Source organism: Sorex araneus, chromosome 7, assembly GCF_027595985.1.
Source record: "Sorex araneus isolate mSorAra2 chromosome 7, mSorAra2.pri, whole genome shotgun sequence".
Taxonomy (NCBI): Eukaryota; Metazoa; Chordata; class Mammalia; order Eulipotyphla; family Soricidae; genus Sorex; species Sorex araneus.
The window spans coordinates 18294367-18310927 of NC_073308.1; the positions used below are offsets into that span (position 1 = coordinate 18294367).

The 16561-nt window shown below is 42.2% G+C and overlaps 1 protein-coding gene across 3 annotated transcripts in view; it reads left to right on the forward strand.

Annotated features, from left to right (window-relative positions):
* TGFB2 (transforming growth factor beta 2) overlaps window positions 1-16561 on the forward strand; it is an 83459-nt gene that overhangs the window by 46095 nt on the left and 20803 nt on the right. For all 3 annotated transcript variants that reach the window (XM_004613011.2, XM_055144548.1, XM_004613012.2), the window contains one exon: window positions 4384-4547. In XM_004613011.2, coding sequence (XP_004613068.1) covers window positions 4384-4547 — 164 coding nt within the window. The remainder of the gene's footprint in view (window positions 1-4383; window positions 4548-16561) is intronic.

A 16561-nucleotide genomic window follows, 5' to 3' on the forward strand; every position in this document is an offset into this window, starting at 1 on the left:
GTCAGAAAACTGGGCTGATGAGCTATTTATTTCTCAGTCATTTCGTGCTAAATTTCTGTGACTTGAATGTCAGCAGTGTTTAGGATGTAGTAGTAAAATAAAATCCAGATCCAGTGTGCCAAGACAAATTTCACAAAACACCCAAACACGATTGTCTTGGTTGCTTGCTAGGTAGGTGGGTGCGTGCGTACAAGAGCAGAAAGTTTGCTGCCCTCTGGCTATTCAGTGGTTTTTATGTCTTGCTACATTCTGGGGGGTTTCTAATGATGTCAAAATTGCTTCTCTCAAAGCTGAGCATGTCAGGGAGGTAGGGTCTGTGCACCCTTTAAGCAAGTCGAGAATCCACACCCATTACTGCCACACGATGGGGAACCTACAGGTCTTTCTGCAACAGAGGAGCTGGTTTTGTTCACTAAAGGGCTTGGGATAAGAGCCTCTTGGGGTGAAGAGTGTGAACAATGCAACGTTCATGCAGGTCTCCAGAAGCTCCTGAGCAATTCTGCTATTAACACAGCACCTCTTTTGGGTGGGGTTCTTCACTCTGTGCTGGATCCCAAACCCCCCAATCAGGCCAGGCTTTTAAAGGAGACTCCACGAGGTTATGGATTTTGTAAAGGGTTTCTCAAGCATTATTGCAAGGTCAAGCTGATATCTAGGTGAGAGAAATGAACTCTCTCTTGTTTCCTGTTCCATTTCAATGCTCAAATAGGTGTTGAATGTTGGCGTTTCTGCTTCAGATGGTTTATGCCTTTAGCTCTGGGGCCTCTTCTCTGCCCAGTGTCAGTCTATAGTGGAAAGCCAGAGCTGGCACTAGGCCAACCATGCTCGCTTTTACCTGAGTCAACAGAAATTTCATTGTCCTCACTCTGGGTTTTTTGTTCGTTTGTGTTTTTTGCCATACCTGGAAATGCTCAGAGGTTACTCCTGGCTCTGCACTCAGAAATCACTCTTGGCATGCTCAGGGTCCATATGGGATGCTGGGGACCAAGCCCTGGTTGGCTGCATATAAGGGAGGATTGCTCTACTTGCTTTACCATCTCCTGGCCTCTGGATTTTCTTCCAGTCTATGAAGTGGGGATTCAGAGCACCTTCTTTGAAGAAAAGGAGCAGGTAGAAAGAGAATACAGGAAGTCTGTGTGTATGTGTGTGTGTGTGTGTGTGTGTGTGTGTGTATGTGTGTGTGTGTGTTGGTGGGGTGGGTGGGGGGACGTCCAAGGCTTCAGTAAGATCAGACTGTTCTTTGTTAGCACATGGATGAAGAGAACAGATTGATTTTATTTATTCATGACCAATTCCTGACACTGAGAAATGGGAAGGAAATGTCACATCATTGCAGGCAGAACAGTTTGGAGGGCAGAGATAAACCTGCATGTCAAAGAGCCCCTGGACTTGACTGGAGGGAGTTGGCTTAGACCTGGTGGCTGTCCCTAGACAGGGCAGGTGGTGAGTGACAGTTGCCTAGTGCAGCAGATACAGAGGATAAAAAATTACTCCGGGAGCCTCCAGTGATGGAGAACATGAAGGCAAGATGAATATGATGGCAGAACTTCAATGAGGTGGGGTACCATATGCCCATCCCCTTGGTCTGGACTGTCCTGTAGGTGAGAGCACTCCATCTTGGAGGGGTTTACAGCCCCTGTTTTTTTTTTAACTCTTGTGAATTATATGAAGATGCTCCGTAGATGGAACTTAGTAAGTTACTCTCTGTGCTTACAGTCAGAACTGCAGCGAAGGGGCCTCTCATGGGATTTGTTGTCTCTAACCTGTCGCTTCTTCATGCTGAGTTTACCGTTCTCTTTATGAGGGGTTCCGTCCTGTAGGATCCTGAGAATCACCTGTGTGGCTCAGAAACATCCTCTCTAGTCCAATCCAACAGATGATTACAGCCCAGGTCTGGTCTCCAACCTTGGAAGCAGATAGGTGCTTAAACAAAATAACCCAACAATGTCTTGGATTGGCTGGACCCTCAGTGGGAGATTGCATCCAGCGCTCAGATGATCTCTCGGAGGTTTCTGAATCTGGGTGGAGGAATGCAAAAAACTCAAGGATGGGTATTTGGAGGAAAATAAGGAATGGGAAACAGTATGTGGACCAGAAAAGAGAGGATGTCTTCTCAGTGAGAGGATTCTGCTTTGTTCCTTCAGGAGACATTGCAGTCTCTTGCAAGTGTCTGCTGTATGACAGGAAAGCCAGGTAAAGTTGAATTTCACAGGACCCTGTAGAATGTTCTGGTCCAACCATAAGGTGTGTGAAACTGCACAGGCAGACATAGTGCTGCCCAGTCTTCTCCATGCAGGCGCCAGGCCGTTTTCAACTTGTCTGGGCAGGGAGTGGCACCCTGTATGCCATGGCTGGGCAGGTTCTAGAGAGAAGAAAGATTTCTCCTTAGAGGTTTTCAAGTGGCTATGCCAGGGGGCTCCTGTCATTTTTTTTTTTGCTGGTAAAAGTTATGCTTTTCTGAAGACTGTCTGCCAGCATCACCACCGCCCCTCCCACCACATCCCCCACCCCACCTTCAAGCAGTACCATCGCATGAGTTACCGAAGACAGATACTTTTCTGCAAAATTTGCATGACTTTGTGGAGGCTATGTGGATGGGTTAGTTCCAGAAGTTTCTGACTCATACACTACAAAGTTTTGACTCACACCATGGTTTTCAGAAGTGTTCAGGGTCAGGGAGCATGGCTCAAAAGGTGCCATTTCCTTTGAACTGTTCTCATAGTGTCACTGGGAACAGCACAAGAGATGGGACCAGGCCAGAGAGAGAAACCAGGTTCCTAGAGGACCTAGTGTTGATGTGCTCTTTCCCCCAGTGAAACCACCAGGGTTGGCTTCCCCAGAACCCATGCAAGGTATTCACTTCTATTTTAGGATTGGAGAGGTGGCACGCTCACTGAGTAACTTAGTCAGACTAATGGTCCTAGTCTTTCTGTTGATGACCAAGTACACAAACAGTGGACATTTTGTAACTTCTATGGTGCAGGGTCCTCTCCAGAATAGATGGAGAAAATGAAAAATCTGGACAAAGTCATCTTTTGCCTCCAAGTTTCACAAAACTTCATGGGAGAGTGGTGAGGGGGTGCTGAATAAGCAAACTTAATGCAGAAGTCACAGAAATATTTGTAAAGAACCTTAAATAACTGCTATTAACCTGTGGCACTGGAATCTCAGCCTTGAGGAAAGCATTGGAAAGAATGGAGTCAGTGGCACTGGATGGACCCATGTTTCTCAGCCTTTTTCCTTCTGGGGTCCTCTTCTGACCTTATTTCTTTTCTGTGCTCCCATCCTAAGTTGGCTGCCTAATCTCCTTCATATGCTTTATTTTTTTACCTATGGCCCCCTTGGAATATCCTGATATTCTGGGGCTCAGAGGACCTTTTACTTTCAGTTGAAAAATGCTGGGTGGACATTCCAGAACCCTCCATGTTTATTTATTTACTTTTAGGTAGGTTTGCAGAAGATTTTGGAAGAGAATGGTAGACTTTGAGCTAGCACAAGTGGTGTACCCAGTGTATACTCAGTTTCTGGGTGTTGTACATTAACCGAGAGTCAGGACTAGGATATGTTTGAGTGTAGCCTCAATGGCATTCAAAGGCAATTAGAGATTAATAAAAAATTAATAACTATAATATCTAGTGACCTGTGCACTTGAAATTGTTGTGTACTGTCTGCATCTTTGTATTTCACAGGACTCTGAAATGATTCTGATTTGGAGCTGATTCTTTCTCTTTGGTGGCCAGCTTTTTCTCTGGCCAATGAATTTATTCTGAATAAAGCATTTTAAGACTAAACTTTGTATACGCAATATGTGGGTTTTATAGGCAGTTTTCTTTAAAAAAATCAAAATTCCTCACCCTAACTTGAGGTTATGTGTGTGAAAAACCAAACTATTGAAGCCAAGAAAAGATGCAGTGCATGAACCTGGATAGAGTAGAGTATTTGAATGCCAAAATTTCAAGGAAAAAAATACATGGGCAAACTGCTTGCCATTAGGAGCTATTTTCTTGGCACATCTGATTAAAATGTCTGAAAGCCCGATAGCTCTCTCCAGACATCAGCTGTCATGAACTTGTTCCAATTCATAACCATCTAGGATTTTCCACCACTCTGTCAACTCTAAAAGGATAGGGTTAACTGCATGCCCTCAAATGGAGTTGGAAGTGGTTTGTTAATCTCCATTAATCTGCTACTCCTGTAACCAAATGCACATGTTTATTTCTTTTTCTGGTTAAATTGTTAATGGTATTAAATTGGCCATTGGAAACAAACTCATTCTGTAGCTATTTCCCTTATGGTTTGTTGAGTGTATCTCCGTGCTGCGCGATCTTTCATGAGAGAACAATGGACTTGATGATTTTCAATGATTGCCCTAACTCTTTACAGATGTCATCCCGCCTACTTTCTACAGACCCTACTTCAGAATTGTTCGATTTGATGTCTCAGCAATGGAGAAGAATGCTTCCAATTTGGTGAAAGCAGAGTTCAGAGTCTTCCGTTTGCAGAATCCAAAAGCCCGAGTGCCTGAACAGCGGATAGAACTGTATCAGGTAACTTCCTTCTGGGCTGTGTTAAAGGACCACCAGGTCATGTCTTAGGGAAAAGCCTTTCTACTGTTTTAGAATTTTCTGAGTTGACAGAAAGCAGCCTGCACTTTCGCAGTCAGGGCAAAGGCCCTGGTTGGTTGTTCCTTCTACAGAACTCACTCTTGCTTCTCTTAGTGGAGGCAAATATGACAAAGCTCGGAGCACATTTTCTTTATGTCATCATGAGACATGAAGACCAAACTCAGGTCTTATGCATGCAAGTAATTGTACCACTGAGCATCACCTGGTCATCACATCTTTTGTTGTTGCTGTTTTTTTTAAAAAAAAACCCACAGATTTGTTTAACATCTTTGGGAAAAGCAGAATGAAAAGGTCATCCCAGCTATGTGGGGAGCTCCATTGTTGAGAAGCATAGAGCCTCTAGAGCTTCTTGATCCCCTCTTATCATTCTATGACTCAAAGCACAGCTGGCATTCTCTCATCCAGGAGATGGTGGGAGAACTACAGAGAGTAATAGTTGTGTGGATGACTTATTAGGATTTCTCAGTGCATAAAGTTTAAGCCAGGAGTTTAAGTGTGTATATGATGGCAGCTCTGGAGGAACTCAATGGCCACAGCAAGAAATCGCCACAGTTAGTTACCCTTCCTGGAAATTCTCATTCCCCCTGGACAGATGGGGGCTTGAAAACTTTCTAGGTGATACCGTGTCATCCTTTCCCCTTCTCTTTGGGAAGGGAATCACATCTAGCTGTGTACAGGGCTTATCCCTGGCTCTATGCTCAAGGATCACTGGTGAGGCTCAGAGGATCATAATTGGTGCCAGGGATCAAATAGGGATCAGCTATATAAGCCACATGTAAGGCAAGTGCTTCATCTCCTGTACTATTTCTCTAGCCCTCCATTGGGAATCATTTATCCTGGATTTTATTCATCATTTTGTCCCATGAAATATAGCCAGGGACTCTTTCTAGGCAAAGAATACCAGCTGAAAGGATCCAGCGAGTATTGTGTGCTTTCAATTTTTCTAGTCTAGATTTTTGTCTTAGCTGATTATCTCTGCAGTAGAAATTGGTGCTCCCAGCTTCTGTGTTGGCATTGGAAGTTGGGGTTCTCATGGATCTCCTTTTCCTGCAGAATAGAGCACCAATAAAAGGCAATAAAGTGAAATCTTACTGATCCATTTCTTTCTTCCTTGTGTTATGTAAGAGCAAACATAATAACCTTTCAGTATCTGTATCGCAAACCATAATGCCCAAAAGTAGAGAGAGAGTATGGGGAATATTGTCTGTCATGGAGGCAGGAGAAGGGTGGGAAAGGGGGCATATACCGGGGATATTGGTGGTGCACTGGTGCACTGGTGGAGGGATAGGGGTTTGATCATTGTGTGATTGTAACTCAAACATGAAAGCTTGTAACTATCTCACAGTGATTCAATAAAATAAAAAAAGAGCTATGTTATCCAAAAAGCTTATAGTCCAGGCATGATTTCAAATGCAACTAGTATTGGAGAGAGAAAGGAGAGATAACATACAATGATAAATGAAGGGAAAGAGGAGGGAAAATATGAAAAAGGTCATTCTGACTATATTTTTTTAAAGACTTATGCAAAAGAAACATTGATTAGAATAGCCTTAGATAAAATTTTCATGTTGTGGCAATGTCTCTCAACCTACAGCAGTTAGCACAGTTCTCTGTCCATCTGGACACCTGCTTTGATGAAACGTGTCTTGTATTTATGAATAAAATAATTCCCAGAGCTATTGAGAGGGGAAGAAAATGGGAAAGAGGAATGTCTTTCAGACTTAATGTAACAAATATTAGTAGGGACAACCCACCTAGAAGTTGGGTAGGTTCTCCAAAGGAAGAAAGAGGCATGGAGAACAGATATTAAGAGTATCTATGTCCTCACCCCATGAGACTGTCCAATAATACTCATGCTTGGATGTGCTGATCTTTGGGGATGTTGGAAAACAGATATGTAAAGATTTTTCTCATTAGGCAACTCATACTGCACAGTCAATATTATCACTTCTAGGATTCATAAGATGTATGCTGTGGTCATGTGTCCATGAAATCTTTACTGCAATGCCAAACTTCTATGGCCCCTCTTATTTTGTGATTTTATTACCCTGGATTGTATGGGGTAGGACAGGAACTTGGATCAGGTATGGCTAATCTGTGGGATTTTGACTGGTGCTCTTTGATGGTATTAAAGGTGACAGTTGACTGACATGGAGGCTCTAGAATGACTTTGTCCATGTGATGGGAGCTGGAATGGGATAACTGGAAGGTGTAGCCCAGATGAACCCCTTGGTTCTCTAACTAATCTTAGGACATTTCCATGTTGTTTTCCTGCAAAAGTCACCAGACTTTTGATGAGACTTAGGAGGTCAAGTTTCCAAGACAGAAAGAAACGGCCTTATCTCTAGAATTGTCTGAACAACACTTCCACGTATACACTTTGTAGAATAGAAGTCAGTAATCTCTGAGTGAATACTTTCTAGCATTGGCTCAATGGATGAAGTGAATCATACAGATTTATTCTCTACCTTCTAGTTGCTTGGGTCTGGTGGAGGAGTGGACATGATGTGCAAATGGTGTCTGAATGATATGGGGTATAGACAGACTTACTACAAATAGTGACCTACCCAGGGTTCTCCTAAAGCAATATATGGAGAACCCTGCAAAATGCTCCAAAACTTCCTTCAAAAGGAAGGGGAGTTGAAAAATTGGTGGATAGCTGCAATCTTGGTTGGGCAAGCAATCAAATCCAGGGAGTGAACCTGAATCAAGAGGTTCCTTTGAGGACAGTATAGATTGGAGAGACATACGAATATATCTGATTCTGATAGATAGGCACAGGTTTGTATGTGCAGAATTTGAATTGTGTCAGGATGATCTTTTGAGCATTACCTAGTACATGCTAACTTTTGGAAATTTACCAACTGCATCTGTATTTCGGAGACAGTGTTGGTGTAGAGTTCAACCCAAGGTGTGGTGTATGATGTGGGGTCAGGTTTTCTTAATCCTTTAGTTAACCTAGTGTGACTGAAAATGAGGATGAAGAGTTAGGCACTCACTATGTTAATCCCGCTTTCCGTGTCATGCCGCATTGGATATGAAAATCTGTGTCTTGAATCTCTCCAAGAGGAAGAACCCTCTGCATCACCTGCAAATTTTGCCTGTGGGTCATTTTTTTTTTAGAAGTTGTTTTTTTTAATTTTTTTTTAATTTTTATTATATCACCATGTGGAAAGATACACAGTTTTCAGGTTTATGTCTCAGTTATACAATATTCAAACACCATCCCTTCACCAGTGCCCATATTCCACCACCAGAATCCCCAGTATACCCCCCGCCCCCCACCCCCCACTGTATAACTGATGAATTTCACTTCATTTTCTCTTTACCTTGATTACGTTCCATATTGCAAAACAAAACTCACTATTGTTGTTGGAGTTTCCCCCCAAGAAAGACAGCCTTACTAAGGAAGCATTTGATAATTGGTTTGTCATTAAAAGATTGTATGTTTTCAGTTTTTGGAAAAGGTCGCGCGGCTCGGATGTGTTCCAGTCCCGCAACCCGGAGCCGTGTTAGTTGCTGCTCAGTGTTGCCAGGGCTCCATTTGGAGAAGGCGTCCCAGCTGTACCTCCTCCGTCTGGATCCCTGATGTTGTTGGCCCGGATTCCTTTCCGGAGCATTTCTCCGGCCGCGTTGCTCACCAGACTGCCTGGCCTCTTCTCTGTTCAATGTGGCAAGATGGCGCCGAGGGTGGGTCAAGGGCAGGACTTCTGGCGGCCGGGGCCATTTGGAGTTTGGGCTGGCGCTGCCCACTCCAGTGCCCCTGTGGGTCATTTTTAAGATGAATTTTTGAGCCCAGACTGAAGGCAAAATCATGCAAAAAATAAGCCTTTGTGGAGGCAATGGTGTTGATGGGGTTCACCCATTATGAAGTGTTGGGAGAAAAATCTCACATTTTCCCGGGGGAGGGCACACGTGTTGGTGTCTGCCAGCCCGGAGAGCTTAGTCTGTGCCTGGACCCCTATTCTTTGGAAGAAAATAACTGCATGGGAATAAAGTCAACTCTTGATTTCAAAGGAAGTTTAGGTTTTATGGCCTTGGGAGAAGCAGTGGGCAGTTCACTTTGGTGAGAGAGAGCATCAACTTTAGTTGATGTCCCTGTGGCCTTGACCAGAGAACTCTCTCTTTGTCTCAGACACCTTCAGAACTTTGGTGAATGATAGCTTAAAAAAAAGGCAGCTGTGCTTTCTCTGACTCTCATTTTAATGCCAAGTTCAATTTGCATTTAGAATAACCAGTGTGTCAAATGTACTGAAATCTCATTTTAAATGCAGTTTAGTGACTGAATCCTAAGGTCATTTACAGCTATTTACTTCTGTCCTGAGGCTGTGTAATAAATATGGTATAATTTTCAAATTTTAGGTCCAAAGGGTGAAATGATATCTATGGAACAAAATTAGGCAAAGATTTCAGTGGGGGAGCGGTGCACCTGGGGCTATCTTAATGGGATCCTGTGGCTTTACAGGGCCAGGGCCTTCTTTTGAAAAAAATACTAAATGAAACCAAGATTTCTGTCATTGCAGGGACTGCAGCACTGATGGGGTTAAAGAAAATTGCCCCCTTTTCCCCTAATTTCAAACCCGTGTACATGCTGCATGCAAAGGCACCCCACACACAAACACACAGAGTTCAGCTTTCATTTCTCCTATTGCCCAAGGGTGTGTAAAATGAAAAGAGGTCAGCCAAAAACGCGGACTGTCTGTTCAATTAGACTTGCAAAAAGTGCTGCTGAAAAGAAGAAGTTAAACTGTGCTGCTCTTGTGCAGAACTTTAGAGCATACCATCCCCTAAAAACTGATCCCGAAGCTGGCGCCACGTTGGAGACACACTGGGTATAGTAATCCACTTGAAAAAAGAGCCAGGTGATCCACTTTGAAAGTCTATTTTCCTCCTAATTCTCATTAAAGAATAAGGATTCCAATTTCTCACTGCTGGCCACAGAGAACTATGGAATGTCTATGTAGCTTTATAGTTTATGTTTCAGAATCTCTGGCTCTCGAGGCACCACACAACTTGTGCTGTATCCTATATTTGTTTTCTGCTTTTTCTGTGCTCCTATTGATGGAATAAAAGCTTGTTGCTCTAAAAAATAAATATAAAAGGGGGGAAAAAAGAGCCAGGAGTTGTGATCTAAACTGTGTTTGTACCAGACTATTAATATCTCAGGTTTTCTTCAACCAACAGAGGTGCATGTTGGCCTCATAAAGAAACTGTATTATGATTTGTAATAGGTTCTATGCTAACCCAGTGTCTCTTAACCTTGTGAGCAGATGGAATCCCCAAAGAATGTGACCTTTAGCTCTTCCCCACTCCTTTCTAAAAGCTGTGCATCATCCTGTAGTCACTCAAAGTTTATGCTCATTTTGTGTAATGACCAAGCACCAATACTCATTTCCAGCACAGAGACTCATTGTGGCCCTGGTGCTATTTAAGTGCTGGATTTAGGCTTTATAATAATATAAAGTAATAGCCCTCTGAGGTAATATTAACTTTGATTATCTGACTACTGAGGAAACAGAGGCCCAGAACTTTCCCAGATCATGGATCTAGAAGAGGCCTGACTGGAATTTGAGCACAGGAAAGGTGGCTCTGGAGGTGAAGCTCTGGTTCACTTGTACCTCCTGTGATCTTGAGGTACAGCTGTGAGGAGCATTGCTCCAGTATCCCTATGAGGTGGCCCATCTGTCCTGTATCCCTGGGAGGATACTCATTTATCTGCGTTCCCATGAGGAGGTTCATCTGTCACATGTCCCTGTGGGGAGAGACATCTTTCCAGTGTCCTTGTTAGGGGGTGCAACTCTCCTGTGTCCCTGTGAGGAGGTATATGTCTGAGGTATTTATGCATCAGTAAAATGTGAGTAAAATTATCTTCCCTTTTGAAAAATGATTTATTGGAAGACAAAGGTACATCCTGTGGTGCTCAGGGTACCATGTGGTGTAGGGGATTGAGCCCAGGGCTTTTGCATGCAAATCATGTACTTTACCCCTTGAACAATCTCCCTCCCCCCTTTCCTAATGTTATTTTTTTTGAAAAGCAATTTGAAAAGTAGAGAGAATGAATGGACAATATTGGCCTACTCAATGCTTATTAATTCTTATTATCTTGATAGTGTTGAAAGCATTGAACTTGAAGTTTTATAACAGTCTCTTTAATTTATGAACCTCTCAAAATCCCTTAACATTAAAAACTTCCTCTAGACCCTGTTTTATGGGGGCTGGGTTCTCAGTGACTATCCCAGGATTCAGTTCAGGGCCTCTTTGGAGGTTATGTTCCACTATCTTGGTGCATATTGTTGATTTCCTTTGGTGGCTAATGAGCATCCCAGGGAGCAAAGAATAACTTGGCAGCCTTCCATGTTTTAACCTACTAGCTTCTAGAACTCTCTCCTCAGACCTGTTCCCTCTAGCCACTGTGGATTTTTTTCTGCTACCCATAAGGATCCATATTTTCATTCCTGTCAACTTTCTTGGAATCTTACTGCTCAGAGAAATAATACTGTTCCCCCCCTCACACCCCCCCCCCCACATAATTGCTCAGAGTCCCTCTCTCTGGTCCTTCCTAGTCTCTATCTCCATTGCACTTTCTCTTCTCTATTCTTCCTGGCTGCTCTATTCGACCAGCTCTACTTTTCTCTCCTATAGGATAGGCTCTCCCCTCTAGAGATAAACTTTTACAACAGTGCGTGATGCAGAAAAGATGTCCAACAATGCCTCTGAGTAAGTTTAAGGAAAATTCCCAAATAAGAATCCAGTCCAAGGAACATTGTGAAAATTAGTGTGCAAGGTCGTGAGGGAACTCTTTTGAGAATTATCCATCTTTCATTAGTGGAGAGTTGGAAATTCCTCTACAGTTATTCCAGTGATATCTCCATAAGTATGAAGAAAGAAATACATTTCCATTTTCTGTTACTTATTCAGCTCTCATTCTGGTTAAGTGAATAATAACTGTGCTGTAAAAAATCAGATAATAAATTTAAAAATACCTATATTCTTGAGACACCTTGTTTGTAAAGAAAAACTCAGCTCATAACTTCTATTTTCTTTAGACTTGTTACTTTAGAGTCACTTTCTAAATTCCAGTGGTCAGCTGAATGTGAGAAAAGACTTAAATTACTGTAGAAGCTATGTGATCAAAATAACAAACAAGATCAAAATATATGATCTTGAAGGTGAAGAAAGGTGCAAAGAGTGTCTCAATATGTATGTGCTGGTGTCACACAGAGTGGAATTGGAAGAGGACATTAAAGTAGAAAATCAGAAAGTCCCCAAAATGCTTGTTGTCTTGAGGAAATTTAGTCCCCTCTCACAACAGCAAACAACTGGGTTATTCTCAAAAATCCAAAAGCATGAGGCTATGTGGTTTGGCCCCAGGACTGACTTGACTTCAGTTCTTGACCTAGTTTTCCTCTCAATTCTTTCATTGACTGTCATGTTGCTTCCTGGCATGCACACACAGACTTTGGTCTGGTCGCGCCTCCTGCTGTGTGATTTCTATAGGACGGGCTGCTTAAGGCTCCAGGGCTGCTGCCTCAGAGACCTTCTGTTTACACAAAGGCCCCCTTCATTCCCTGGACCCACAGAATTGATTTACCGGTTTATATGCGCGGTCTGATATCACAAACACCCAGTTGTAGGGAAAGAATAAAGGGAAGGAAATAATAGAGAAATTATAAGATGTTTTAATAATTTTGGTTTCATAATTTTGGGGTGTGTGTGGGGGGGTTGGCGTGTGTGTGTGTGTGTGTGTGTGTGTATGGTATCCCGTGACATTTCCACTGAAGTCGCTAAAGATCTGTGTTTGCCCTGTTTTATCATTATTGCCCATGAATCTGTGTCATATAGGCTCCTCTCAGTGTGCGGGGAAGGCAAAAGGCTGTCATAGTGGTGTGATAATGCTGTCCCCTGAGCTCCATGAGCGATTCTTTCTGATGTGTCTCTGTTCCCAGGAGTGGACTGCAGGCTCCTGCACTCTGGCCAAGCCCTTGGTACTGTGAGTGACTCAGGACTTCTTAGAAGGTGCGGCTACAAGGGAGCCCTGGTGATGGCAGCATGTGGTGGTAGAAGGAGACAGACAAGCATGGGTCTGTGAGCCCCTTCTGAAAGAATTGTGCAGTGACCCAGTGTTGTTCCCAGAGGCTGTGTGCAACAGGAGCAAAGAGCTCTGGCTTAGTGCAGTCACAGCCACTGACCTGGTTCTGAGTCTCAAAAGGGGCCCAAGCTCTATTACTCAGTTCACTTTGTTGCCTTTTCACTTCACATCCTTTTCTCACAATAAAATATAAGTAATGGGGCAAAATATAGCGTGAAATTGCTTACACAGGTGATTCTATCCTTTTTGACCTAGTTATGTAGATATAATATAGCTATGTAATAATATATAATCTATATCCATAGCATCTCTACTTATATCTTTGATATATAGTGTAGAAAGATATCATCAATATGTGGACCTGCATCTAGATGGACATCTACATCTATCAAGACACCTGTCAAGCAAACATTTTATAAATCAAGTTCCACCACACTTAGGAGAAAAGGGCCTGGAGGAGTAAAAGGATAAGGATATAATGAAAAAGGGAAGATACATTTTTTTCTGTCCTCTACCTAATCTAATGCATCTCTATTAGCAGGCTTGTGTTCTTTTAGTACTCAGGATCCCTTGCCAGTTCTGTGGGGAATGGATGGGGGAGGTAGATCATTGTTTTTTCTCTCTCTCCTTTCTCCAGGAAATGTTCCTTGACCTCAGGGGAATGGGGCAGATGCCTGGTCTTGGTGACCTCACTGTCCCCTGTGAATGCACTGTTGTAATTTTTGCTGAGAACTCTGTATTCTCTTACAATAGCATAAACTCTGGTAACATCAGGAGCCATCTTGTTGTATCTTTACTCCATGACATTCCAGAAAGGATTTAGGGTGGAAAAATATAGGTCGGTGGAATGTCTTGCTCACAGTCATCTCTTGATATTTGTAGAGCTCAACTGAGGAAGTGAGCTAAAAAATGATTCCAATGCATGGGTCAATGAGGACTCAGGTCAGATGAGATGCTCAGTAGCTATTGAATGGATGAACAACAGATTGATGTACCTTACTCAACTCTTTAGTCATGTAGGTGTATTACTATGCCACAAAGGGCGAACGCTCCCACAGTTAGTGAAAATCTTCCAGAGTATGAGAGTTGGTGTGATTTGTTGTAGAATTAGTCATTTCTCTTCTCAATAAGCCAAGACTGTCTTCATGAGTGTGGTCTGGCTGTAGATCACCTGTTGATAATACCAAGATTTCAACCTAGGAATTCAATTTTTTTCTAAAATGGAATCACAGGACCAGAGGGGGAAAACAGGAGGTGAGGGATTTGCCTTGCATATTGCTGTAGCAGCTGTGACCTGGTTCTAGTTCCCGACGATGCATATGGTCACCTGAGGGCAGTGCCAGAAATTGCCCATGAGCACCATTGAGAGTGACTCAGACTTCTTCTCCATAAAGGAACTGAAATGGAATTTGTAATAAATGTTCCTTAACCTATTTGTTAATATCAAATAGGGCTGATAGAGATTTATTTTATTTTTATTATGGTTTTGGTAATATGGTTATGATAGTGTTTAAGTTTTAATATTGACTTACAAAGTTATTGCACCCCACCCCCACCAGAATGCCCATGGTCCTCCACCACTGTTATTGTGTCACCTCTCTTTCAATCTTCATTCTCCTCACCTTTCACCCCACTGTTGATTAACCATTATGATTTTGGTGCAAAATAGTGACCTCACTTTAACACCACCTGTATGTTCAGGACCATTCACCAATCACCTGTATTGTTTCAGTTCCCCTAACCAACTACAACCCCTGAGTCTGGTAGCTTCAGATCTGCAATTCAGTGCTAATGGTTTATTACTAATTGATATTGTCTACACCTTGTATTTATTTCTCTGTATACCACAGATAAGTGAGATAATTCGATTTGTCCTTCTCCTCTGACTTATATTGCTCAACATGATACTCTCCAAGTCCATCCACGTTGGTTGTTGGCTGTTTAAATGAATTTGTTTCTCCCAACTTAAGAGGTTGCCACTGGTGAAATCCCATTGGGAGAATGTGGCATTCAAATATATACAGGATTCAATGCTGTATGCTTCATGAATGGGTGGAGAAAAAGGTGGAAGAAAGGACAGTTTTAGATTTTTAGAGTGACAACAATCATTTCATTGAAAAATTCGACTGAAGAATAGCAAGTTTTGAAATTTTAGTTTGTCTTTAGGGTGAAGTGAGGATGGAACTCTGGTAAGCATTCTAAAACAGAGTTTAGAGCAGGTAATGCAAGTTTTAGGGGTAGTGTTTAGATTTGCCTTCCAGGGATGAGAGGTGAGTTTAAGATAATAAGCCGGTGATAGGTTATGGTCTAAGGATTAATGGAAGGAATCTGGAGATTATTACCTAGAGGGTAGACACATTTGGGAGAGATTTTGACATAGCAGGAAACACGACAATAATCATTATTCACAACTATTGAATACCAAGGAGCATGATAGGACCTATGCCTACTCTGTCATTCAATTCACTCAACAAATATATGAGAGGTGCTTATTAGTCCCCTTTGTAAACAACAAAAATCTCAGATCCAGAAAACCCAAGCTAGTTTATTTATCTTGAATATAACATACCAGAGTGTGTTCATTAAAGAATCAGGGCGATGAGCAAAGAGGTGTTCAAAGACTTGGTAGCAAGCAAGCAATGGCTTTGACTGGGTGTAATTTGATGAGACTTTAATGCCTAGTGGCTAGTACTTTGTGACTAAGAGGAATAGCTTATAGGCTGCAGAGCAAATTTAAGATTCAGAGAGGTTCCTGAAGGCTGAAAACCAAGCTCAAAGGAGAAATTAAAAATGAATAGAGAGATGTATAATTCTCATTTAAGGGTTAAAATAAAGGAAATGCATAAATATAGACCAAAGTGATACTTCCTTCCTTCCTTCCTTCCTTCCTTCCTTCCTTCCTTCCTTCCTTCCTTCCTTCCTTCCTTCCTTCCTTCCTTCCTTCCTTCCTTCCTTCCTTCCTTCCTTCCTTCCTTCCTTCCTTCCTTCTTCTTTCTTTCTTTCTTTCTTTCTTTCTTTCTTTCTTTCTTTCTTTCTTTCTTTCTTTCTTTCTTTCTTTCTTTCTTTCTTTCTTTCTTTCTTTCTTTCTTTCTTTCTTTCTTTCTTTCCTTCTTTCTCTCTCCCTTTCCCTGTCTCTCTGTCTTTGTTTTTTTTTTTTTTTTTTTTTTGTCTCTCTGTCTTTGTATTTCTCTTTTTCCATGTCATTCCTGAAAGGATTTGGGGTGGAAACTCTGACTTCACGGTTTGTGTAAGAACAAAGGTCTTACTTTACAAAAAGTTTATTCTGACTCAAGGGTGTGATGCAGCTGCTGCCAAAAGTAAATAGTTTGTATTTAAAAGATTGACCAGAACAAAGGCAACACAGGCACACCCCACACACTTGGCATGCTCTGTATGTTCCTACATTCTGCTAGACTATATCCAGAGCAGGCTGAAAAACATATTTTAAGAGGAATGTTGGAAATGGCCTTGACAAGGAGTGAGGAGCCTCCTGTGCCCGAGAGGAAGAGGCAGCTGAGAGAGGAAGCCACCAACAGTGGCTGGAGCCTGACAGAGAGAAGAAAAGGAGTTTTAAACCTGTTCCTGAGTGCAAAGTACAGTTCTGGGAAGCTCTCCCAGTGGTATGTGGAGGGTAAGAACTTCCCTTTCAGGTCTTTAGTAACCCAGGGAAGGTGCTCCAGACTTTTCTCCTTTCCGAGAACAGATAAACGAAAGGGTCACCAGGCCCACCACACCTGTTGGGGAAGGCTGTATGGACACCAAATATTTGAAAAACTGAAATGATTGTGTGAGTACAAGGCACTAGCACTATCATTTAGACTGGCTGATGGCAATTGTAAGTCTAAGA